The sequence below is a fragment of the Cnephaeus nilssonii genome, assembly GCF_951640355.1.
Source record: "Cnephaeus nilssonii genome assembly, chromosome: 9".
NCBI classification, from domain to species: Eukaryota; Metazoa; Chordata; class Mammalia; order Chiroptera; family Vespertilionidae; genus Cnephaeus; species Cnephaeus nilssonii.
The window spans coordinates 19,922,542-19,949,017 of NC_137080.1; the positions used below are offsets into that span (position 1 = coordinate 19,922,542).

General features: G+C 40.5%; 1 protein-coding gene across 10 annotated transcripts in view; it reads left to right on the forward strand.

The window, feature by feature from the left end:
• The window catches only part of L3MBTL3 (L3MBTL histone methyl-lysine binding protein 3), a 96,797-nt gene that overhangs the window by 68,037 nt on the left and 2,284 nt on the right, over positions 1 to 26,476 (forward strand). For all 10 annotated transcript variants that reach the window (XM_079781281.1, XM_079781288.1, XM_079781284.1 and 7 more), the window contains 7 exons: positions 206 to 316; positions 3,123 to 3,237; positions 4,897 to 4,999; positions 8,108 to 8,257; positions 15,199 to 15,275; positions 19,477 to 19,646; positions 19,863 to 19,925. In XM_079781281.1, the coding sequence (XP_079637407.1) occupies positions 206 to 316; positions 3,123 to 3,237; positions 4,897 to 4,999; positions 8,108 to 8,257; positions 15,199 to 15,275; positions 19,477 to 19,646; positions 19,863 to 19,925 (789 nt within the window). The remainder of the gene's footprint in view (positions 1 to 205; positions 317 to 3,122; positions 3,238 to 4,896; positions 5,000 to 8,107; positions 8,258 to 15,198; positions 15,276 to 19,476; positions 19,647 to 19,862; positions 19,926 to 26,476) is intronic.

Consider the following 26,476-nt stretch of genomic DNA (forward strand, 5'->3'; position numbering starts at 1 on the left):
ACTAGGTTTGCATGTGATGTGGGATTGTGTTTTTGATATAGGAGGGTGAAGTCCAAAGCCATTCTTGAAACTTGAGGGTTTGAAAGGCTGGTTTTCTGAATGGCTCATCTTTTTTAATTTTATTTTTTTAAATTCTATTTTTGTGACATAGAGCCAGCCTTCTCTTCCTCTTAATTTCACTGTATAAAATTTTCTTTTGTGGCAGAAACCTCCACATGGATTCCAGAAAAAAATGAAGATGGAGGTCATAGACAAAAGAAATCCCATGTTCATTAGAGTGGCCACAGTTGCAGACACAGATGATCACCGAATAAAAGTGAGTGCTTTCTGTTGTGGTTTTGCTTTGCCTTTTGTTGCAAGATGTCTTGGATGGAAACTTCAGCAGATCTTTAATTTGTGAAGTCCTACAATTAAATTAGTAAAACCACAGGACTAGGCAAATTAAGTGTTTGTGCATCTTCATAAGTCAGTATTTACCCAGTTTTTTTCTTTAATCTATGTAAGTTTTTTCTTTAATTATGACTAGCTTTTAATGTCATATCTACTTTCTCCAAACACACACTCAATATAGTAAAAGTCAGTCATAATTGAGAGAAGACTTCTTACGTAGATAATAGAGACATTTCCTCTAAATAGAATAGCTCACTATCTAGTAGTATGCTCTTTTTTAAAAAATTGAAGACTAATGATATTTGATGGGGTATGTTAGATGTAGACCTTTCAGAAGGATATCTTGCCTTTTAATACAGGACAAGTAAAGAGAAGTAATTTTATGGATACAGTCGGTGTTTAGTCCAAGTTGGGGTACTAAAAGCCGAGTCTCTCTCCTGAAGGAAGCAGACGGCAGGAGGATGGGTCTGGCTTGTCACGTCTGAGCGTGATGAAGTGAAGGGTGGCAGCTGCTTCAAGGGAGGAATCAGAACTTCTTGTCTTGGTTTCTGGTTTCAGCATTAAATTCACCGCAAACCAGAACAGTGTGTGTTCTGCTTGCTTCACAGGATCATTTAGAATCTCTGTTAGGTATAACAATAGTTATGACCACAGCCAGATGTTAGATTTACAAGGTGTACAGGGTAACATTTGTGCTGATAATCATGTGAGAGATTTATGTTATTATCATTATTTTGTCAATGAGGCTGGGGCTCAGAAAGACTGTAAATGAATTCCTTATTAATTAAGGGCAATGGCAGAACTAGGTCACAGTCCTAAGCTGTAGAAGTCTTAATTTTTTGCTAAAAAATCAAACCCTTAAATATCTTCAGTGAGATAATGTATAAGAAAATAAATTATAAAATAACATGAAAAACCTGAGTATTGAGGTTTTTCAAATGTGGTATTTCTATAAAATAGAAATTTTAATATTTAATTCACTATTTTTAACATTATATAATTACTTAATATTAAAATTTTATAAATAATGGAAGATCTGTGTTAACCTTTTTCAAATATTCTTGTTAATTGTCTTTTATTTTATGAGTTTTGAGCTTGGAGTCTTGCTTAGAAGGGCTCTCCCACTCTATGATTACCAGTACATTCACTCATGCGTTCTTCTAGAATATTTATTGTTCAGTTTTTAATGTCTTGTAAGGAGTAACAGATTCATAGACTTTAAAAAGGAAACCTAGATAGCAAACTTGATTTAAAAGCAAAACATACAGGATGGGGCAAAAGTAGGTTTATAGTTACTTATATGGAAAATAACATAATAATCTATATATATAAAAGCCTAAGCGACCGTCCGACCATTTCACTGTCTGACTGGTAGCTATGATGTGCAATGAGCACCAGGGGGCAGACGCTCTGACTGGTAGTTGTGACACACACTGACCACCAGGGGGTAGACACTCAACGCAGGAGCTGCCGAGCTGGGGTGACTTGGCAGCTGCGGTTCTCGGGTGATACACCTGGAACCAGAGAGGAGGGGGCCCGATTCCAGGGTGCGTTACCCAAGAACCACCCTCTCACAATCTGGGACCCTTCAGGGGATGTCGGAGAGCCAATTTCAGCCCAATCCCCACAGGCCACGCCGAGGGACCCCACTGGTGCACGAATCTGGTGGAATGACCGGTCGCTATGACACGCACTGACCATCAGGGGGCAGATGCTCAATGCAGGAGCTGCCCCCTGGTGGTCAGTGTGCTCCTCTGCGGGAAGCATTGTTCAGCTAGAAGCTGGGCTCACGGCTGGCGAGCGCAGCACTAAGAATGTCCAACTGAGAGCTTAGGCCCGCTCCACTTAGGTGGAGAGCAGGCCTAAGCCCTCAATCGGACATCCCCCAAGGGCTCCCGGACTGCAAAAGGGCGCAGGCCAGGCTGAGGGGACCCCCCCCCCCAAGTGCATGAATCTCGTGCACCCAGCCTCTAATTAATAAATAATGATACAAGAATCAACTCTTGTTTCATGTACTCAGAACTGTAAACCTACTTTTTGCCCCATTTTGTATATAGCCTGTCAGTATATCTTTCACCCTACAAGATAAAAAAATATGTAATACTGCAAGATATGCAGCCGATTCTTAGTGACCATGCCTAAAAGACCACCAGCCCTTTTACCTGGTGCCCAGTAAAAATGGTAGCACTGACCACTCTGTAAAACCTCTTTGAGAAATCTTGTAATTACTTATGAGGGGAAAAAATAGCTAAAAATGCATTTGATGGAGGGGTATTGTGTAAAATGGGTATAGTTAATAGGGCATTGCATTTTTTAAAAGTATTTTTAACATTATTTTAGGAGACTTGACATGTATACTAAAGGTTCTTCTGCCTCTCCACTCTCCCCTACCACTGCCCTTCGCTTTCCTGATTTATGCATTACTTTAGTAATATTTATTGGGCGTTTGGTGTTGCTTCTATGAAGATGTTAATTACTCAAGTTGCTTATTGGGCGGTATATGTAACATACCTGTAGAAGTATTGCCAAAATGTGCCTTTGGCAAGACAGTTATTGATGGCTAGATAATCTGAAGATAGGTCAGAAGTGCTCCTTTTCTTATAGTGTGGATGAAGTAATTTAAATAATTGAAACAATTTATTTGGTATTAAACCTACTATATAAGTTAGAAGAGAATGAATATGATTACGATGGGCAGACCTGAATTGCTAAATTTCTTTTTTGTTGTCCAGGTTCACTTTGATGGCTGGAATAGTTGCTATGATTACTGGATAGATGCAGATTCTCCTGATATTCACCCCGTGGGCTGGTGTTCAAAAACTGGGCATCCTCTTCAGCCTCCTTTGAGTAAGAAATCCAAGGATAACAAAAAATGTTTCCATTTTCTTGTATAATGCTTAATATTTTCTTTTCCCTTATCATTCTCTTTTCTTTATAGTTGTTCTTATGGAAAACAGTATGATAATTAATAAATAATTATGCTATACAATTCTTCTCTATGTAATTCTTTTCTCTCTTACTACATTTTTAAATACTTGGAGCAAAAAAATATATAAAGAAAAAATTTAATATCTGAAAAAGTAAAGTGAGTATAGACATTCTTTTATTTTTATTTAGAAGTGGTCATCACCTTTTAAAATTAGTACTGAATTTTTGGAAGGCAGTTTGTTAGACTGTCAGAATTTAATATATCATTGTCAGTATGCTAATAGTGAGTTTATAATATAGTTTTGCAAAATGTTGTCATTGGGAGAAACTGGACAAAGTGTATAAGGGACCTCCCTCTGGCCCTGGTCCGTGTGGCTCAGTTGGTTGAGTATTTTCCTGTACACCGAAAGGTCGCCAGCACAGTTCCCTATCAGGGCACATGCCCAGGTTGCAGGTTCAGTCCCCGGTCAGAGTGCATACAGGAGGCAACCGATAAATGTTTTTCTCTCTCTCTTCCTCCTCCTTCTCTCTTCCTCTCTCTTTAAAATCAATAAAAACATTTTTTAAAGGGACCTCCCATACTTATGACTGCATGCGAATCTACAATTATCTCAGTGAACATTACAGTTTTTATTTATTTTTAATATATTTTTATTGATTTCAGAGAGGAAGGGAGAGGGAGAGAGAGATAGAAACATCAATGATGAGAGAGAATCATTGATCGGCTGCCTCCTGCATGCCCCCCACTGGGTATGAGCCTGCAACCTGGGCATGTGCTCTTGACCAGAATCAAACCTGGGACCTTTCAGTCTGCAGGCCAACACTGTATCCACTGAGCCAAACTGGCTAGGGCAACATTACAGTTTTTTGGGTTTTTTAAATTATTTTTTTAAGACATGGTATTGTTTACAGTATATTTAATATAACAAGACTTGGAAACAAATATTGGTTAAATAAGCTGTAGTACACTCATACAGCAGATACTATGCAATAGCCATAAAGACTATTACTATTGAGATGCAACAATTTATAAGACAAGGTCTTTTACTCTTTCAGAATAGTACACATGTATGTTGTTCTTTTCATGTGGAGAAATAAAACAAAAAACCTGGTAACATGTATTGGATGTATCAGATCCACATCTAGGAGGGTTCATATTAACGGAGTTTGAAATGTGGAAAGGGGGTAGCTTGACTGGGATCTGTAACTGTCCTTTTGTCTCCAGTGTGTTTAAAGTTTTCACAGTGTACGATTCATATATTATGTTATTTACTTGAAAAAGTTTAGAATCTTCTTATTAATTCATATTAGGTATCTCTGGAATTTGTGACATTTGAAAGGGTTTTGGATGAAAGTTTACTATTTCACTATTGAAGAAAGACAAAATAGTGTGAACAAAGTCATAGGGGGGAGCACCTTTAGAAGTAGAGACTTTCAAGACATTTTTACTTCTATAGGATCTCCTTCCTTTTTTTGTTTATATATGTACTGATTTATGTATTAATTCCAAATTGGATTTTTCCACTCTTACAACCTGATTAACTTTATGCTCCTTCTTTCTTTTTTGCTTTGTCATAGGCCCTTTAGAGTTAATGGAAGCTTCAGAACAAGGTGGATGCTCAACCCCAGGATGTAAAGGGATTGGTCATTTTAAGAGAGCGAGACATCTGGGTCCTCAGAGGTATGAGGTGTTGTGGCTCACGTGGGGATTCCTTACATGGTCAGATAGGGGGTGTTATATGTACAGATAATGGTTTTCATGTATACTGAATAGATGTGAACTAATTTTAAATTCAGATCCATAGGAATTGTGGTTACCATGGTGATCCTGTAAAAACGCAGAGTATATCTGTAGTTAAATCTTCCTGGGAGAGAATGTATTCACAGTTTAAAATAGATTTACTCTAGTTATTTGGCTTTTATGACTAGTGTAGACACTTAGCTTCTGAAACAGTTATTTTGGGTTGAACATTAATAATGAGAAGAAGGTAGGTCCTGTTATTTGTTTGGTAGAACAAATTATGTGATTGGGTGACACAATGATTTGAATACAAAGAGGTAATATTGTTGTAGATTAGCTAAGAACACAAAAAGCACAAATATAGTCAAACATGAGAATGTGCTGATCAAAAAAGCATTTTTCTATATTTTCCTCTTATCTCTAATTAACTTAAAAAAGAAACCAAATTTATACATTTGAAATTGAATGTATTATTTAGGCAATTTGGGGTCTTTTTTAGATTTTTAAAATTTTTACTGAAATACTGAGAAATTGCTGTGATTTAAGTGTGTGGTTTTTTTTTTTTTTTTAAAGAACAAAAGTATTATCTATGTAGGTGTATGTTAAAGAAACTGGTCTACCTGCATGTTAATTGGATTGCCCAGTAAGAAAACGATTCCTTGTTTATGTAGATTGTGCAGGTTGTGAATCCAGGTCTTTAAAATATCTAAAGATTGCACTGGCTGTTTCTCTGAGAGTTAATAGGAATTGTAAAATTGGTGTGATTGCTTTCTTCTTTATATAGTTTCCTCTTTCTTTCATTTCTACCACCTCCCGACAATGCTGCTTATCTTCCTTTTGCAAACCTCCTCCTGAGTTATTTTTATGAGGTTCAGGATGTTCTAGAGTAAAAAGTCTGAGCATAGAAAGGGTGATGATTCCATTTGCAAATATCCATTTAGAAACCCTTTTTGTTGTTTGTATGATTGCAATCCAAAAGTTACATGATTAATTTAAGCTGAGTTAAAAATACTGCATCTTAGAAGTTATTTACTGTTGCAAAGTAAAGAAGACTGGATTATTTTCAGACATTATGTAAGTCTAAATGCCAGAAATAACTCATTAGCATGCTGAATTTCCATTAGATATTTATAAATTCTTTTGTTCAATAAATACTTTTGAGCAGCAGTTTTTTTCCTTAATAGCTAACACTTATTGAGCATTAATTTACTCTGTGAGATATTGCACTGATTATTTTACATATATTGGATGATCTTCAAATGACCCTAAAATACAGAACTGTTATTTTCTCTGAATTTTTGAAGAGGCCACTGTGGCACTTAGAGGTGTACTGACTTGCCTAACTGACAGCTACTTGAGGAGGGAGTTGGGAGTAGCAGTCAGTGTAACTCAAGGGTCTGTGCTCTTGGCCACTTTCTTCTCACTGCCTGTGAAGGCCCTGCTCCATGAATGAGTCCCAGACCCAATCCTCAAATATCTCATGGATGAATGGAACTATATATAAGCTGTACATAATTAAAATAGAGACACAAAATGGTAACTAAACATTGAAACTTTGACACATGTACCTATGAAGGAAAAGACATTTTGTTGGGCTGCAGTAGAAAATTTTTAAAAAGATTTATTTTTGGTCTTCTGGAAAGAAAACCCACCATATGGCAATGTCCATGATCTCTTTAGAAGTGCTTTTGGTCCGAGCCACAAGTTTTGCCTGTCACTGCCAGGTCTGTGGTGGAGAGTCATTCCCCCACTACTGCCCCTAGGCCCTGGCCACTCCCAGGACCTCCTTTCCCCAACTGTACTGTCCCTCCACTGGCCACACCCCCTTCACATGGAAGACTTTGTTGAGACATGTAATAAGGCAATATTTCAGTGTAATTAGAACCATAGTGTATAATTACTTATTTTTTTGGAACAAGAGAAGAAGTAGATCTTATGCCTTTAAAAGACATGCATTGGTAAAGAAGCTGTGTTTAGGGCATAACCGGTAGGTCTGTGCATAAGTCTGCCTAGAGCCCCAGGGAGGAGGATGCAATTCAGAGAACTAGTGGGGAGTTAGCTCCTGCCCAAGCCGATCTTCCTTGTCCTCAGCTCCTTCCACTGGCTTTTCTTAGTCTCCCGACTCTGATCTCCTATTTACAACACTCGGAGCTCTTTATCTGGCAGGATATTAATTTTTAACAGACACAGACTATTTTCCATTTCATTAGTAGACTTGTGGAGTGGCGGCTGCATCATGGATATGCTCTGAAAGGCTCATTTCACTGGCACTTATTTTTGTCCTTGCAAAGAATGCTGTGTTTAAGGAAACATAATGAGAAAATTCTCTTTGGATTAATTTACTGAGAAACGGCATAAATCAAAACATGCATTCTTTGCTTAGATAACAAAGAAAGTTTCTCTCTTAGCAAGAATAATCAATTGTATGAACATGCAAGAAAAGGCCTATGTTTTGACTAGCATTTGTTGTTGGCTTCTCTGAAAATTATAATAGTTGGGTTTGATCAAAGACGCGTTTGAAATAGAACATGTATCTCAACAGTGGGATTTAGAATGTAGTGTTTTTTAACTGCCGAAATCAAAATGATCAGTAAAAGAGTTGGATGTGGATACAGTATTCTCCTTTGGGCAGATTCAGTAGCCAGATGGCCTGATTAGCATTGGCTGCGTCGTGGTATTTTCCCTTTGCTGATTCATTCATTTGGTCTACTGAGAGGTCAAAGACTGGGAGGAGTTTAAAGGAGAACTAAAGTCATATAAAAGCCCATATTCTAGATCTAGTGCCTAGTGTCCTTTCATCATCATATATTTGACCCCCTTTACCTTCTTCATCCTCCCCCCCCCCCCCCCCGCGCTCCGCAAACAAACCAAACAAATTATGTTTTAAAGACAACTATTTCATACTATTTAATCATACATATACACCTATATAAATACATTCAACTTGTTCCGTTAAATTTTGGAATTTTATATTCTGTAGTCTGCCATTTCAGTTGAAAGAAGTGTTTTCTAATGGGAATGTTCTATTCTTTTTCTTTCGATATTTAGTGCTGCCAACTGTCCCTATTCAGAAATCAATTTAAACAAAGACCGCATCTTTCCAGATCGCTTAAGTGGGGAGATGCCTCCGGCTAGTCCATCATTTCCGAGAAATAAAAGGACAGACACAAATGAAATCTCCTCATCTCCTGAAATCAGGTAATTTACGTGATGGTATTAATGTTGTTTAGAAGTCCTCTGGTAGAAAGAGGTTTTCTGCCTTACATGTTTCATGTTCTATGGTAATACTTTCATGTACATTATTGAAAACACACCCAATTAAATGTGAAAGGACGGTGGGGATCATCACTTGAACTTCTTTTTTAATTAAGGAACGTATTCATACAAGCACATTTAAATCAGGCAGGATTTCTTATTTCTCCTTTTAGTGGAACTTGGGTGGTGTTGAATGAATTGGTCAATATTTATTTATATAGAACTAGCTTCTATTACAAAGATGGCAAACTCCTTGTGAACATTATTTCTTTTTAATGTTCATTATATGCCAAGTGCTTATGTATACCTTATTTCACGTACCTTAACATGTTAATTGTACTATAAGCTCAGTCATTTAGTTTTGATTTCACTTCTAGAGTTGAGTTGGGATGCTTTAGCCTCAGTGGATTATATTAGGTAAAAAACGAAGCTTTGTGTGACATATCTTTAAGTATGTGGTCTGTGCCTTTATGTTACCTGAGGACACTACTAAAAGAAACAGCAGACTAATAGAAAGATGCTCCATCATGCTTACGTTTGGGGGTTTCTTTTATGGAGCGTTTTCAAATCTAAGGCACAAAGTTCTGTGTTTATTTTCATATTGTACTACTTCCGTCCTCATGAAAGAACGAGTGGATATTTGAATTACTGCATCTGGTTCTGAATTCGCAGCGGTGTTATGCAGTAATGACATTTCCAGCATCAGTATCCTTCTAGACAAGCAGTTCTGCCCTATGCATGGGGTAACTTCTTTGATTATTAACAACAGTGATGATTTTTTTAATCCTCCAAACCATGGCTAATATAACAAGAACTCATTTACCCAACCCAACACCCTAAAATGAGGATATACTAGTATCACTTGAAGAAATTTACCCTAAGACAAATAAAAGTACTAATTCACAGAATAGTAATTGGAGGTACAGAGTTCATTGACTCACTACATGGGAAGAATACCTAGAGTTTTAGATTTTTCAAAAGCAATGATATTGTTTAAAACATCAGCAAAATTCTCCAAAGGACCGGTCGTACCTGCTTGCAGGCACTTTGCTAACCGTCTGGACTCCAGGCCGGATTCCTGGGGCCAGAGTCTTCTTAGAGCAGAAGTAGGTGACACTGTTAATTTACCTGTCATGGCAGCGCCTGGATAAAAAGCAACACCAGCGTATTTCTCATTCTGGTGACCGCCCAGCATCGGAGATTGGTGAATGGGATGGCACAGCCAACGCCGTCAGCATCCAGTCCATATCCCCTGGCGACTCACTCCCACTTTGGCACACAGCTGCTGACTTCCAGCTGTCTCACCTGGTCCGCTCCTGCAGGATGAGCCTGGGTCTGGCTGCGTTGCCCACTGTGTGGCAGGGCAGATGTGCAGGGGGATTAGTGTGTCCTGCCTTCCCTAGCAGCCTCCCTCTCTGGTGAGGGGAACTGCTGTGTAAATAGCCCAGCTCTCTCACCGCGTGTGGGAAGACTGAGATGTGTGTTACACAGACTCCCAGAGTTTCCCCAGCGGCCTGTGCTCCTGCTGTGCAGGGGGTAGCCAGTACGGCAAGGAAGCTGTCACTGCTGTCCCTTCCCTGTCTCCCTTGCCCGCCCCCCCAAACCTCCCATGGATGCTATTCTTCACCTCCCAAGTAAACCCCTTACAAGCAAATCTTTGCTTCAGGGTCAACTTCTGGTGGTGCAGACTGTCTCTTGCTGAGTCAAAGGGCATTAAAAAAATCCCAATTTTAGTAAATTATTTAGAAAGATGCAAAGAAAAGGTATTACATCCTGAGTGGGAAATTACATCCACGTGAGCAATGCTGATGGGAAGAGAAGACAGAGGTAATCTGATATTACGAGAATCATGTCGTTGGAGAGCTCTATTCAAAGTGTAACCTGAAAACAGCCAAGAAACAGGCAGCATTATTTTAAGGGCCACCTCACAGGCCACCTGCTCAAGACAGACTCGTGGACAGCTGCTGTTCCACAGCAGCGGCTCCCAAACTTGGCTTCACACCAGATTCCCTGGGGCCTCACAAAATTCACATTTGGAAGCCTGGCCCACCAGAATCTTTCAGGTGGAGCCTATGAGTCTGCATTTTAAAATTGATTTGGGAGTAAATTAGGGTCTTAGAATTTAGACCCTCATTCTGGACGTGGCTCCTGCCTAACTCTCCTGCTTCATCTCTACCAGGCTTGTTTTTTAAACAAAGCTGCAGCCACGACATCTTTTCTCTCTGCCTACAACCATCTCCTACTAGCTCGTCTCTCATCTTGCCGGCTTCAGGTTAACTCACTTCCTCAGGGACGCTTCATCGGCTCCTCCAGACTGGAGCTCAGGCCCCTCATTCCTCGCTTTCCTGTCTCACACGTGACACCACGGACGGTTTTCCACCAGCCTTCCCAGAAGACACATCTTATATAATGTCAAGGCCACTGCTCTATAACCTTCTTTTCTTCTTCAACTTTGTAAGATCTCCAGGCTAGATATTTGAGGGGGAATTATTAAATTGATGTAATGCCTGTACTCTTTTATAAATTAGAGCAATGCTCTCCAAACTGTTGTTAACTCCTGGCCCACGTAGAAAATGGTACCAGAGAAATAACGTTGATAGGCGCACCGAGGAAAAGGATGGGCTGCCTCTGGGAGGGCACAGGGACCAGCATCTGAGGATTCGGGCATCCTGGTGGGAAGCTCCGCCCACATTAAGATGGCTCCACCCTGAGTGCTTGGATCTCTTTTCCTGCAGTGACTTGTCAAATGGATGGTCAGGTTGTGCCTGAATTCCCAGTGCGCACTTAGATAGGGATGTGAGTGCGCAGGCTTTTCAGCCGTGCGCTCACCCACCAGATGCGGAAGGAGGGCGGTGCTCGCCTGGTGCTTTCAGCGAGAAGGTGTTCTCCTCACTTGGGAGCGGGGCAGCTCACTTCTGCCCCGCCAGCACGCCTGGCGGCCACATGGTTCGTCCTGGCTCCACCAGTCAGTGAAGGAGCTTTCCTGGGGCCTGGTAACCTTAAGTCTCTGCGCGTCTTGAAACGTACAGGCCTCAATTTGTTTTGCATCAGAATCACCAGATGCTTGTCAAAAGGCAACCCTCGTGGTGCCATCTCCAGAGACAGTGATTCAGGAAATGTATGGTGCACCCCAGCTCATGTTTAACAAGCACCCCCAAGTGATCTATAAACCAGGCTTCGAGAACCGTTACGGAGTATAAAGACCCTTCTCTGGAGTAATAATTCACAATGTGTTACCCGCTGAAGAACATCGTCATGTATCCCACATAGTCTTATTCTCGTGAAATCTATTCTGCAGCTGTTCGTAATTATGTTTCTATATTAGGTGCTAACTCTAGTAAAAGTTACTTAATGTTTTAAGCTCAGAGTTAATGTTTTAACCACAGAAACGCAATAAAGCATTTAACAAATACCTGCTAAATGCTTGTGTTACCTTGCAAAGCAAGTAAGTACCCAGTGCTAAGTGCAATGAAAAAATTCAGCCTGTTCAGTTCATTATAGGTTATTAAAATGGGCTTTCATGTTGTAGTACCTGTGTTTCCACTCTGAGAATTACATAAAGCAGTTGTAGAAATTGTAGCTATCACTCTGATTTATGTTTTTAGGATGAATCAGATTTGTCACTCACACCAAGAGCCAGTCTGTACCCTCGAGGAGGGCTCTATTAAACAGATAGGAAAACAAGCTAACATAAAAGATGAACTATAAGCATATACAAATTTATTTACTTTTCAAAAACCATAACATCAAGTAGAATACAGTTAATTTAGAGCCAACCGTTTTAATGGATTTCAAAAGGTAATTATGAATCTTCAGGAATTTTTTTTTTATTTTTATTTTTTTTTGCTTCCAAAGATTTTCTGAGCCTGAGGGCTTGACACTGCTGATTGGAGAAAGTCATTTCAATGAGTCGTCATTCCCTGCCTGCTATAAAGTCTCTCCCCCCTTTTTGACAACTGGCTGCCAGATATGGGTTAGGAGCTGTGGAAGTTTTAAAATATTTCGGCCCTCGGGAATCTCAATCATATTTATGCAGTTATTTGTGTACACCAGAGAGAAGCTCAATTTTAGTTAAAACACTCAGTTCTGATGCCAGCGGCTGTGGCACCAAGGCGACCATTGACAGTGGAAGGAAGAGACCCTTGCACATTGTTGCATGCCTGTGAAGTTGTGGAACAGTGTAACAGGTTCTTGTTTTGTCTCCTCCAATAGCACTGATTCCTGACCCAGGAGACTCTTATATACAGTGGAAAAGCAGTGACTTTTCTTTTCTACAACAACGTGAAAGCAATGCAGTCCCTTTTTTATACCTGGTCTTTATTTCCCAAATTTCACTTTATTGGTTAGGGCTTTCCATTTTATGGAGATTGATTAGATTCATTGCTGGACTAGGTTTTCTGGAGTGCATTTCCTTGCAACTTGATAATATCCACTGTATTTTCTCATATTCCTTTTCTTCGATAACATGTTCTTATGCTAAATTATAATTTGATAGGCTTATTAATCACAGTGTTTTATTTTTAGTCATTAAGTAAATAGTAAATCATATTTACCTCTCCTGGGCCATGTTTTATTAAAACTCTAGTGCAAATGTATCATCTCAAAAAGAATTTAATTTAAAAAAATCTATTCGGCTGTTATCCATTAGCCATAAAAGTTTGGTTTTTTTTTTGTTATTGTTGTTAATTCCCACTGTAGTATTTTTTCCAGTTAATTTTTAGACAGAGTGGAAGGGAGGGGGAGAGACACAAAGAAAGCAACATGGATGCGACACATCGATTGGTTGCCTCCTGCACTCATCCCTGCCAGGGCTGCAACCGAGGTACCTGCCCTTGATCGGAATTGAACCCAGGACCCTTCAGTCCACAGGCCAACGCTCTATCCACTGAGCCAAACTGGACAGGGTCATAGACATAAAAGTTTTAATTCCCACTGGTTTAACTATTTTTTGTGAATCCTTTTGAAGATGGTATCCTCCTTGTCTTGAAGCTGTTCAAGCATGGTCCCTTTTTTATTTGTACCAGGTGTTTTAGGAACAATTCACGTACTCTTTTATAATTCCTTTAACATATAACCCTGAGGTTCTCATTCTCTGAATTTTTACCTGTGAGTGATATCAACCCAGAAATTAAGTGGGGGAGGGAGGAATGCTAGGGACATGCAAGGAGATATTCTTTTAATGTTCAAAACAGAAAATCCTATGTTTTTTACATTCACTGTGTCTCCCATTTGTTACTGGGGAGTACAGGTGCTTTTCAGCTCTAATAAAGCCCCGTGATATTAGAATAAACTGTCTGGAAAGAGAAAGGTGGGCTTATTTTAAGCCAAACTAATGTTGGATTTAGAGATATTGGCTTAAATCTCTACAATGAAGCAAAATCATTGATTGTTTCATTATTCTTTTTAAATGGAACTGATTGAAACATAATTGCTAGGGATTGCTCTTAAATGGGAAATAACTAAACTTGAGGAAATACAGTTGTTTGCATTTAGATGCCATCCTGTTATTATGTATTTACTCTTCTAATGTTTGTTTGGCTCATATTTACCACAAAGCATAATTAGAAAAAGATAGTAAGACATCTAAAGCATGACACATAATTACAGAGGGGAAGAGAATGCTGACTCATAAAGAATACATTTTTCCATTTGAGTGGATTCCACTGTCTTAATTAAAAGCCTGAAGAGTATTCTTGAGTAAGATTTTAGCTATGATTATATTTCAATTCAAGCAAAAAAAAAATGTTGAAGTAAGTTGGTTCTTGAAAATTCTAAAATTCCTATATTTCAGGCACTTTTCTTGGTGCTTTTAGTTGCATTAGCTCATTTAATCCTCATAATGCCTTCCTGGGGTAGGTGTTATTATTACATCCCCATTCTAAACATAGAAGCTCTCTTGTTTACAGGTTACACATCATCATGTTAAATTATTATTCCAAATGGAGAGTAAATGAGTGCCTTTATAATGAAGACCATAAAACTCCTTTATATTTTGTTGGCATATTTGGTTTCCAATGTATTTGCCCTTCTTGAAATTTACTCAGGGCCTATTTGTAAAGCTAACACCACCTATGAAACAATAGAACATCGTGAATAGGATGTTATAAAGCACTACGGTGTGTAGGCCAGCACCATAACCTGGATAGTCCCAGTGAATTTCAAAGTGGGATTTGGTTTGAACTCAGAATGGAATAGATTAGGTGGAAAAATGTTAAATATCTGAAATGTAGCTTTAAAGAAAATATAAATAGTGTGTGCCTGGTTCTCTTTAAAGCCATTTTTGTTCCTGACTTAAGTGCAGAGCTATGAAGTAAGATTGTAATAAGTCCATTCCATTTTAGAGCATCCTTGTCAGGTTTAGATTAGCATGAGATCATTCCTGGTCAGAAAGAGTGGGATCAGTTCAGCCTATGCATTTGACCTGATGAAGCCAGGCAAAGCTTCCTAGAATTTTGATTCTCCTGAGCCAATCTCAGCCTCAATCCCAGATCCTGGCGCTGAGTATATATAGTAAATTGATTAAATGGTATGGACATTGAAAGCATTTTCTATCTTTTAATTGTCTTACCAAACAATACAAGTAAAATTCCTCATGAATGCATGTCTCAATTTCAAGTTAAATTATTCAATAGCTACATTTCCCAGAATAATTCATCTTAATATCATTCTTAGCTTTAAAATCTCTTTTCTGAACAGTGAATGAAAATTGATCATGAGGAAATGGACATTTAGATGTTATTAGCATTAATTGCTTTTTAGTAGAACTAAAAATTCTTTCTAACATTTAAAGGGCACCTTTTGTTTTTAAATTAAGAAAAACAATTGCTGAGATGCAATGCTGAACAGACTATTGAAATGCATCTGTGTATGTTTTGTTTTTTCAGAGATCAGCATGCTGATGTCAGAGAAGAATTCGAGGAGAGAACAGAAAGTGAAGTGAGGACGTCACACGAAGCCAGAGGTAGTCATAATAGTCTCCTGTTATGGATGGATATTACTAGTCAGACTCAACAATCAAAATTTAGGCTTTGGCAGTCTTTTTATATTAAAGATAAACTTCATTTGGTTGGTTTGTTCCATTATCATGGGCAGTAAAATTTATTGCTAAGGATAAATATAGCCCTAGCAGGTTTGACTCAATGGATAGAATATCGGCCTGCAGACCAAAGGGTCCCGGGTTCGATTCCAGGAAGCATCCAATCGATGTGTTTCTCACACATCGATATTTCTCTCTGTCTTTCTCCACTCTCTCTAAAAATCAATAGAAAAATATTCTCGGGTGAAGATTTAAAAAATAAAAGGATAAATATAGTATGTAGTTCATAATGCTATGGATTGACCTGCGACCTATATTTGCAATCTCTTTCACATATGTACCATATTGTATGTAAAGTTTGGATAAGGCATTCTGTTTGGTCCTTGTCATACATTTTCTTTGGTATTGTTGATGTCACTTGCTTCACATATTTTAAACTCATCTAAGGGTGTATATTGGATTCCAAATAGAATTAATATGGTCTTAATACCACAAATGAAAAGAAAATCACTTGAGTGTTTTAAGTTGTATTGGAGAAAATAATGGGTCCTAACAACTTTGCCAAAAAAAATATTACAATGGTTTGGCTAAGCAATGAAGTCATAATGACTGTTAGTCATAATATAGATTGTCTTTATAAATTATACATAGCTATATAATTATTATTTGTTTTTATAAGAAATAGTTTATGATTTTAAGATTATGACTAGAGGCCCAGTGCAGAAAATTCATGCACGGGGGGGGGGGGGGGGGGGGCGGGGCGGGGCTGTCCCTCAGCCCAGCCTGCACCCTCCAATCTGGGACCCCTCGAGGGATGTCCCGGTGGGATCGGGCCTAAACGGACAGTCAGACATCCCTCTCACAATCCAGGATTACTGGCTCCCAACCGCTCGCCAGCCTGCCAGCCTGTTCGACGCCTAACTGCTCACCGGCTGGCCCAATTGCCCCTAACTGCCCTCCCCTGCCGGCCTAGTCATCCCTAACTGCCCTCCCCTGCCAGCCCGGTCACCCCCAACTGCCCTCCCCTGCCGGCCTGGTTGCCCCTAACTGCCCTCCCCTGCTGGCCTGGTTTCCCCCAACTGCCCTCCCCTGCAGGCCTGGTCCCCCCAAACTGCCCTCCCCTGCAGGCCGGGTCCCCCCAAACTGCCCTCCCCTGCAGGTCTGGTCTCCACAAATTGCCCTCCCCTGCAGACCTGGTTCCCCCCAACTGCCCTCCCTTGTAGGCCTGGTCCCTCCCAACTGCCCTCCCCTGCCGGCCATCTTGTGTGTTGGAGTGATGGTCAATTTGCATATTACTCTTTTATTAGATAAGATATTAATGATTGTCCTGTGGGACTTTGCTTTTCATATGCATTTTTTGGATCAGATTATCATATAAGATTTGAGAATGTCATCTAATGGCTGTTTGCCTGTAGTGACCTATCCCATAAGTGATGCTATGATTTCCATATCTGATTTTCATAAAAGCAGTCATTTACATGAATTTAAAGGTTCTATTGCTGCTGTCTTCACTATGCTTCATGGTATTTGATGTAGCACTGTATATAAACCCTGCAGATGGTCAGGGTTCGAATTCCTGCTCTGCCACCTGGTGGACTTTTCACTGACCACTTCTCAGTGCTTCTGTTTCCTTATCTGTCCAGAAAGGTAATGGTGGTGACTTCTCACGGGTTACTATGGGGATTAAGTGCAGCAACATTGTAACTTGCTTAGAATGATGCCTGGCATATAGGGAGTGCTATGCAAGTATTCGATCATTTTGAATGTTTCTGGTACTTGGAAAGGATGAAAAACCTGTAATTTATGATGGTTTTATAATCAGGGTATATTGGATTCTTAGAGAAAAGCTTCATTCTGTCTTTATGAATGGTGGGTTGGAGCACAGCCTCCATTCTCATCGCAGCTGTATCATTTACTAGTGTATGGCAGGCTCTGGGCAGAGTTTTTAAGGAATGATAATGTAGGAGCACTAGAGAGGAACTGTGAAGAATACAGGAAATAGAATAAAAGTAGAATGGAGCACGATGGAGTGAACAGGGGCAAGTGTTAATGGAGTACTATAAACAGTTATGAAACAGAGTGCATGGCTTTGGAAAAGATTGACAAAAGATTGAGCAATTAGAATATAAGTTATAAAGTAGCTCTACTGTCCTCTAGTGTGGAACTGGAAATCTTACCATGTTATGTCTGTTTGTCTCCTGAAGGATTTACAAATATTGTATTTCAAATAATTGCTAAACTCTTGGGAATATATGAAATTAAGGGATGTTTTTAAGTTATACCCTATATTTATGCTTAACAAAAATATCTTCTTTAGATGTTTTTCAATTAAAAAAATAATAAAAACAAACTGGTACAAGTTTGTATCTTTGGCTCAGAATAGACATTCAATAAAACAGGATGAGAACTTAAAACCAACTATATGAGATTCATTGAAAGGACTGTGATGGGGTTTTTAAAATTATTTGAAGAATTGACATGTTTCATGTGGAGAAGATATATTTTTCTATATGAGCTCACTCAGGTAGAACCAGGGCAAGTGGGTGTTAGTTCCAGTAAGATAGATTTTTTTTTTTTTCAATTCAGCATAGTGATTTTGTAACATTCAGAGCAATTCAAAATTTAGGCTTGTTTAAGATAAAAGTTATAAAAGAACCACAACAGACCAGTGGGAAATAATTTTTTAAAAAATGTACAACAGAAAACATCAGATACATAGGAATAAACTTAACAAAAGATGGTCATGAAAAATGACAAAACATTTAGAAGATATATTAAAGGAGACCCAAAGAAATGGAGGGGTATGCATTGATCTTGGATTGGGAGACTCTATATTATGAAGATGTTATTTCTCACCAAATTGATCTATACTTAGGGGTAATTTTAATCTAAACCCTAGTATTTTTTTTTTACAAGCTGATCCTAAAATGTATATGGAAATGCAAAGGACTAAGGATAGTCAAGGCAATGTTGAAGAAGACCTAGATCACAGATCTCAGCACACATATAAAATGATAGTGATGGAAATCTGTGGATTGGTGTCAAGATCCAGTGGAGCAGAGCGGAGAGTCTGGGAAGCAGTCCTGCCGGAGTGTGATTGATTGAAAGGGAACACAAGGAGGCTCTAGCTGGGCTGCTCTATGGTTTCTTGTTCCGGGCATCTTCACTTCGTGAAAATTCTTTGAGCTGTCTGCTTATGATTTGCATACCTTTCTGTAAATATTTACTCTTCAAGGAAAATACCTTGAAATGTTCTTAAAGATGCAAAATAGCTTAAAATATTCTCAGAGATTTTTTTAAAAAAAGCCTTTAGCTAACCATTTGGCAAAGATTTGTGGTGGAATTGAATGATCGCTGTAGCTGAGCTAGTGTGCGGGGGAGAGCGTGTGTGGGGAAGGCCCTTTTCTTCTCATGGGCTTTAAGTAAGCAGTTTCCAGAAAAGATTTCTGTTCCAAAGGATTGTAAGGAGACCATTATTGACAAACTCTAAGAGTTTCACGGACATAAAGTCATTTGCTAAAAAATGGGTATTTTAGGAGAGCAGCAGTAAACTAAGTTTGGATTCAGAAGACCTAGCAGATAAGCAGAATATTCTGCACCTTAATTTTGATCTCCTCAAATGAAAACTGACAAAAGCACTTGCCTTTCTGTTATTTTTGTTGCAATAATTTCATATCCTGTTTCAAAACATGTTAAGTTGGCTGTTTAAAAAGTCAATGTGATTAACACTGAAAGAACAAACCAAGGCTGAGATAAAAGAAGAGAACACAGTGGCCAGGCCTGAGCACCCAAAGCTGCAAGAAAAACAAATACAGTTTCCTAAGTTCAGAATTATGAGTTCTAAGGCAAATATCGTACCTGAAACATGGGATGTTATAATGACACATGTCTTCAGTGGGTGATGTAGCAAACATGTAAGTTGAATTTACAGGCTGTGTCTTATGGTCATTTTCAGGTGACCTTCAGTAAAGGCAAAGGAGAGTATAATTATTCAGGGAGTATAATTATATGTTAAAAGGAACAAATGAATTAACTAGAGCCTTACCCCCAGCTCGTTATGTCATGGTATTTGGGGTTTCTTTTGCAGCTTTTCAGAGAGTGAATTCCCATTTGTTTCCATCGACAGGTGCCCGAGAAGAACCTAGTGTACCGCAGGCACAGCGTCGGTCGGCTGTCTTTCTGTCCTTTAAGTCCCCAATTCCATGTCTGCCCTTGCGCTGGGAGCAGCAAAGCAAACTTCTGCCCACTGTAGCCGGAATCCCTGCCAGTAAAGTTTCCAAGTGGAGCACAGATGAGGTATATTTTATTTCCTTTGTCTTCCAGGGACCAGATAGGGGAGTACCACTGACTTAATGAGTTTAACACAGTGAATGGGGTGTGCTGCCTTTTTTCCTGAAAGATCAGAAATTATTCCGAGAGAAACAACTAAAACATACAGGTACAACAATTTGAACCTGAGCATTTAAATTCTGACCTCTTTATAAACTGGAATTTTGATCTTATTTTTGACAGGTATCAGAATTCATACAGAGCTTACCTGGATGTGAAGAGCATGGAAAGGTATTTAAAGATGAAGTAAGTGTCCCACTAAATTGCAGCCTGTAACTTCACGGGATCAGAGCACTGACATGCAGTGAAGGGTGAAATGTTTTGCATCGGCAGAGGAGGAAAGAGATGGATTATGTTGAAATTGGCAAGTCAATAGAGAGTTGTCTAACAAGCAGCATTAATCAGTTGTATAAAAATGTCTTTGTATAAGATTAGGTGTAAAGGAAATATTTGTACCACTTTATAATGCCCCAAAGCAGTAGCACTAGACTCATTACTTAAAAAAAAAAAAAAAAAAAAGAACACAAAACTCAATAGCATGTATTTATATAGTTTATAGTACAGAAAGAAACAAGAAAAACCGGCATAACATTTTATTTTTAACTAGAGGCCTGGTGCATGAAAATTCATGCACTGGAGGGGGGTCCCCTCAGCCCGGCCTGCCCCCTCTCACAGTCTGGGAGCCCCCAGGGGCGGGAGGCAACCCGGCAATCAGGGGAAGGCGACGCCCCATCACACCTCTGCTGCTGCCACTGCCGGCAGCCAAGCCTCGGCCAGCCCTGGTTACCTGCGCCTCAGGCCAGCCCTGGCCGCCATCCGAGGCTTGCCTGTGCCTCGGGCCAGCCCTGGGCGGCTGAGGGGCTGAAAGGCCTGGGGGACTCTGGAGGCAGGCGCACGGAGCTGAGGGGACTGGGCGCTGCCATCTTTGAGGGTGTGGCAGTCAATTAGCATATTCCCTCCTTATTGGCTGTGGGCACCACCATCTTTGAGGGTGGGACAGTCAATTAGCATATTCCCTCCTTATTGGCTGTGGACACCATGATCTTTGTGATGGCATGAGGGTCAATTAGCATATTCCCTCTTTATTAGATAGGATACCAGGAAATTAGTTCCCATTTCATTTTCAAACATGATTTTAACGGCACCAAGATTAACTCCCATTTGATGCTTATGAGAAATACTATTACCATTATTGCTAAAATAATCTTTTAGATCTTCTGTTTCTCATTAATGTTTATAATAATTGATATTCATTACGGTCTGCTGTTGGGAGATTCTTTTTTTAGTTGTTTTTATCTGCCTGTCTAGGGCTTCAGTGTAGGGATGGTTAAGAATGATATCACCTGTATGGAGCATTAGAACAAAAAGGAACTTGGGTCCTACTACACCAGAAGTAATGCTGTTTGAGTACAGCAAGAGACTGTTTTCACTGGAGACCTTTAGCAGTAAGCCACTTGCCTGTCAGCTCCTCCAAGTGGAACAAATTATCACTCTCATCTTGGCTACCAGAAGGTAGAGGGAATAAGTAATCTCAGAAGGCTTTCTCCAACGTCTGCCATCTGCAGTTACAAATGCCTACACCTTGTTTGGCCTCAGCTATTTAAGAACTGCACACTTTCAGTGAAGAGCATTGCAAGAGTTGCAGGAGAGCTCAGAACCCAGCCATGGGCCACCAGCGTCCTGACACCCTTAGATACCTTGTATGCTTCAGCTGGGTGCCTGTTGACATGCACATGGATATGATTCTCAATGACACCTTTCTGATTTGTGTTCTTATTTCAGAAATGCCTTATCATTCTAGTTTATCTTTAGAGGCCCGGTGCACGAAATTCGTACACGGTGGTGGTGGTGGTGGTGGGGGTGTCCCTCAGCCCAGCTTGCACCCTCTCCAATCTGGGATCCCTCTCACAATCCAGGACTGCTGGCTCCCAACTGCTCGCCTGCCTGCCTTCCTGATTGCCCCTAACCGCTTCTGCCTGCCAGCCTGATCACCCCCTAACCACTCCCCTGCAAGCCTGATTGATGTCTAACTGCTTCCCTGTCAGCCTGTTTACCCCCAACTTTCCTCCTCTACCGGCCTGGTCACCCCTAACTGCCCTCCCCTGCAGGCTTGATCATCCCCAACTGCCCTCCCTTGCAGGCCTGGTCCCTCCCAACTGCCTTCCCCTGATGGCCATCTTGTGGTGGCCATCTTGTGTCCACATGGGGGCAGGATCTTTGACCACATGGGGGCAGCCATCTTGTGTGTTGGAGTGATGGTCAATCTGCATATTACTCTTTTATTAGATAGGATAGAGGCCTGGTGCATGGATGGGGGCCAGCTGATTTGCCCTGAAGGGTGTCCCGGATCAGGATGGGGGTTCCCTTGGGGGTGTGGGGCAGCCTGGGTGAGGGGCCTGTGGTGGTTTGCAGGCTGGCCACACCCCCTGGCGACCCAAGCGGAGGCCCTGGTATCTGGGGTTTATTTATCTTCAACAATTGAAACTTTGTAGCTTGGAGTGGAGCCAAGCCTTCTGCTTGCTCTGTGGTGGCAGCCATTTCTGTTGGGATTAATTTACCTTCTATAATTGAAACTTTGTAGCCTTAAGCAGAGGCCTGGGCCGGCCAGGGTGTGCAGAAAGCTTGGCTTCCTCCATTGCTGGGGTCAACCCTAGCCTCCTGCTCTTTCCAGCTCCGTGGCTGCGGCCATTTCTGTTGGGATTTATTTACCTTCTATAATTGAAACTTTGTAGCCTTGAGTGGAGGCCTAGGCCGGCAAGGGCAGGCGGAAAGCTTGGCTTACTTCATTGCCGGGGAAACCCAAGCCTCTCCTCCTGCTCTTTGTGGCCATAGCCATCTTGGTTGGGTTTATTTGCATATTTGCTCCTGATTGGCTTGTGGGCGTGGCTTGTGGTTGTAACAGAGTGATGCTTAATTTGCATATTACTCTTTTTATTAGATAGGATTGGCAAATATTCATATTTTGAGTTTCTTAAGTGTCTATAGACCACTCTCAGTTAATTTCCACCCCTGAACAGACTTAGACCCCCTGCAGGGAGCTTTGTTCTTTCTTTGAAAGAGTCACATCATTGTTACCTTTGAAAATGCTTTAAAAAAACATTTAAAAAATAAATTTATAGTATATTTGTTTTAGAAATTTTGTCTTCAGTTCTGTGAACATCTAAATAATGCACCTGGATTTGCTCTGTTATTTAGTTAAAGTATGATTCAAGTTCCAATGGTATGTTATTCCTTTGAATGAGCTTTTTCTTCATGGTGTAGTATCTTTGGAGACTCTCCTCAGGCACCTTCTATCCTCAAAGCCAGAGCCTTCTTGTGAGGAGCGAAGCAAGACAGTGAATGTTCACTGTCGCATGTGTCATTCATGTATTCATTCATTCCTTTATTCATTCATCCTATAAAAGCTTGGTAAATTTCTTCCATGTATATATCTCTCCATGTAATGCTCCGGTGAGACAGTTGATTCAGAGAGATAATAGGGTACAGTCCTTTCTCTCACATGCCTAGCAAGGTCAGCAGGTGCTGGTTTTAAAAAGTTCTAGAGGTGAGCTGTTAAACAAAGGTGTAAGTCCTGTCTAAGTGGCAAAGTATAGGTGTTAGGATGGGCTACTATTTGAAACCTTTCTTGACTTCTCTTTCTCTTACTCTACATCTAATGTCTTGACAATTCTATTGGGTGTATTTTATTTTGTGTTGTTGTTGTTGTTAATCCTCACCCGAGGATATTTTTCCATTGATTTTTAGAGAGAGTGGAAGGGATGGGAAGAGAGAGAGAGAGAAACATCAATGTGAGAGAGACACTGTTGGGTTGCCTTCCACACTCGCCCTGACCAGGGTCAGGGATTGAGATTGCAACCGAGGTACATGCTCTTCACCGGAATTAAACCCAGGACCCTTCAGTTCCTGGCTGACGCTCTGTCCACTGAGCCAAACCGGCTAGGGCACTCTTGGGTGTTTTTTTTAAAACATAGGGATTCTGGCTCTTTTTCTCTCTACCTCCACCACTTCCACTCTGGTCTGAGCCACCATCATCTCCCACCTGGATTAAGACAGTACCTCCTAATCAGTTTCCCTGCTTCTATTTTTGCTCCTCTACAATCTCTTCCCAGCATAGCCTCGGTGATCCTGCAAAAAATGCCAAATCATGTCACTCCTCCATACCTATCCTTTCAGTAGTAAATCAGAGGAAAAAGCAAAATCCTCACCAGGGCCTACAATCTGACACCCCAGTGCCTTCTCACAGCTCCTGGCCACGTTTTCTGCTCTGCCCCTTGCTTACATATTCCATACACTGGGACCCTTGCTGTCCCTCAGATTACCCAGGCACACCCAGCTCTTCCCAGGACCTGCAATGCTTTTCCTCCAGAGGTTCACATGGCTCACTCCCTCTGTTCAGATGTCACCTTCTCTGTTAGTCCTTTCCTGACCATCCTGCTTCACATTGCCACCTGCCCCCACACATCCATTTCTGCCCCGACTGCCCACTCATCTCCTCAACCAGCTGTTTTTTTCAGAGCACTAACCACCTTTTAGAATGAATTACTATTAATTCATTTCTAATTAATTAATTTTGCTTACACTCTCCCACTACTAAAGTGTAAACTCCTCCACAGGGAGTTTTTATTTGCTTACTTGCTTGTTTTTGTTTGTTTTTTCTTTGCTGTATGTCCAAGCCCAAGAAGAGTATTTGCAACATAATAGATGCTTAATAAGTTTTTAATGAGTGAATATACTCATTTTTTTACACTCTGGGAAAACACTCAAAAAGCATGCTGCTGTGGTGTGCAGAGTGAAAGCACTAGAAAAGAACCTGAGTGCATGGTGGGAAGAGCAATGGAATGGAAGGTGGGAGCCCCCAAACTCCAAATCCTGCTCCTTCGTTTTGGGCCTTTAGCAAGATACTTAATCTCCACAGTTGGACCAGTCTGGATGTATTATAAAAGCAACGAATGGAAAATAAACGCCATAATACATTGCAGTGATTCCTGTTCTTAGAAAGTACTTTCTCAGTTAAGTCTGCCTTCTCCCAACTGAGGCCTGTCCTTACGACACTCATCAGAGCAGCTGTATGTAATAGACTGGTATTAGCTTCGGGTGATTTTTTTTCCCTTTTCAGTGTAACCTTAAAAATAATAATCTACCGAAACTTTATTCCACTCCAGCTTTCAGATCCCAGCCTCACTGCCCTCTGAATGATCCTATTCATCAGTCATCCGTCATGTTAAACTCTTACGTAGTCTCAGAAGTTGACTCCGTAGAGCCCAAGGTTATAATAAAACAGTTCAGTCTTGCAGTGAGCTCTTTGGGAACAGGTGTGCTAGCTGACACTTTCATTCAGGATTTGGAAGATTTCTCTCACATCGTTCATTCTGCTAAGGTCTGCCGTGGTTGAGTGAAGTGTTACTGCACCTGCCTCTCTGCTTGGCCTTGCTTTATCAGAGGGCTGTCATAACACAAGCTAATGACCAGAGCAAATGACTCAAAACACGTTAGGACATTTCTCAGACCTGCCACTTAATAGGTCTTACCCTCAGAATTTAACATCAGAATGTCTTTCCTTCTCCTTTAAGACAGCAGACTATTTCCTTGCCAGAAAGTAGCAACTTTCCCCCCATAATTGTTCATTGACGTGGTATATGATGAATGTAGCTCTTACTAGTACTGATTAAGTATACAGACAGTTTGGATTTACAGGTGTTTATTTTATTTTTGAGGATAGAAGAAAATCTTAAGAAATAGCTACTTAGTTATATTTATCAGCCTTTATTTAATGAACTGCTTACAGAATTTAGAGTAGTAGTCGTTTGCTAGGGCTGCTATAACAAAGTACCATAAGCCTGTAGCTTAAACAGCAGAAACGTATTGTCGCCCGGTTCTGGAGGCTAGGAGTCTGACAAGTAGGCTTCGTCTTCCCAGGGCTGTGAGGAAAGGACCTGCTCCTGGCCTCTGTGCTTTGACTGTAGATGGTGTTGTCTTCAATCGTCTTCCTTCTCTATGTCCAAATCGTCTGTCTCTATCCAAATTTCCCATTTTTATAAGGACACCTGTCATCTTGGATTAGAGGCCCAGTCGAATCTAGTATGGCCTCATCTTAACTAATTCCATCTACAATGACCCCGTTTCCAAATAAGATCACATTCTGACCCTGGCCAGTGTGGCTTCAGTTGGTTGAGTGTTATCCTGTTCACCAAAAGTTCGCCGGTTTGATTCCCAGTCAGGACACAGATCCAGGTTGCGGGTTCGGGAACCGATCAGTATTTCTCTCTCCCATCGATATTTCTCTCTTCCTCTCTCTCTCTCTCTCTCTCTCTCTAGTCAATAAAAACTTTTATTTTAGGAGCACATTCTGAGGTTATTGGGAGTTAGGACTTCAACATATGAATTTGAGAAGGGCACAATTCACCCCATAACGCTACATCGCTGTCAATGTTTTCAGTGTGCTCTAAGGCAGAGAACAAATGCGTGATTTACTTCTTGTACAAAATAGAAAAACTGAAAAAGAAGTGAATTGATTTCTTTTAAGATGGTGGAACTCCGCAAGAGCTAAAAGTCATATAAAAAGATTCCACTCCTTTTCACTGCCCACTGAACTAGACATCATCTTCATAGAATTCTATCTTTGAACCTCAAAGTACGCTTTTCTGCAGGAGCATAGTCTATTAGTCTTAGAGGAGATGTGGAGCGAGAAAGGGGGTTTCTCATGGTTACCCAAGTAGAGAGTCTACAACTCTTAACACCAATCTCATGTTCTTCCAATTGCACTGTCAATTGCCCTTGTTAGTAACTGCTTTTCTTTT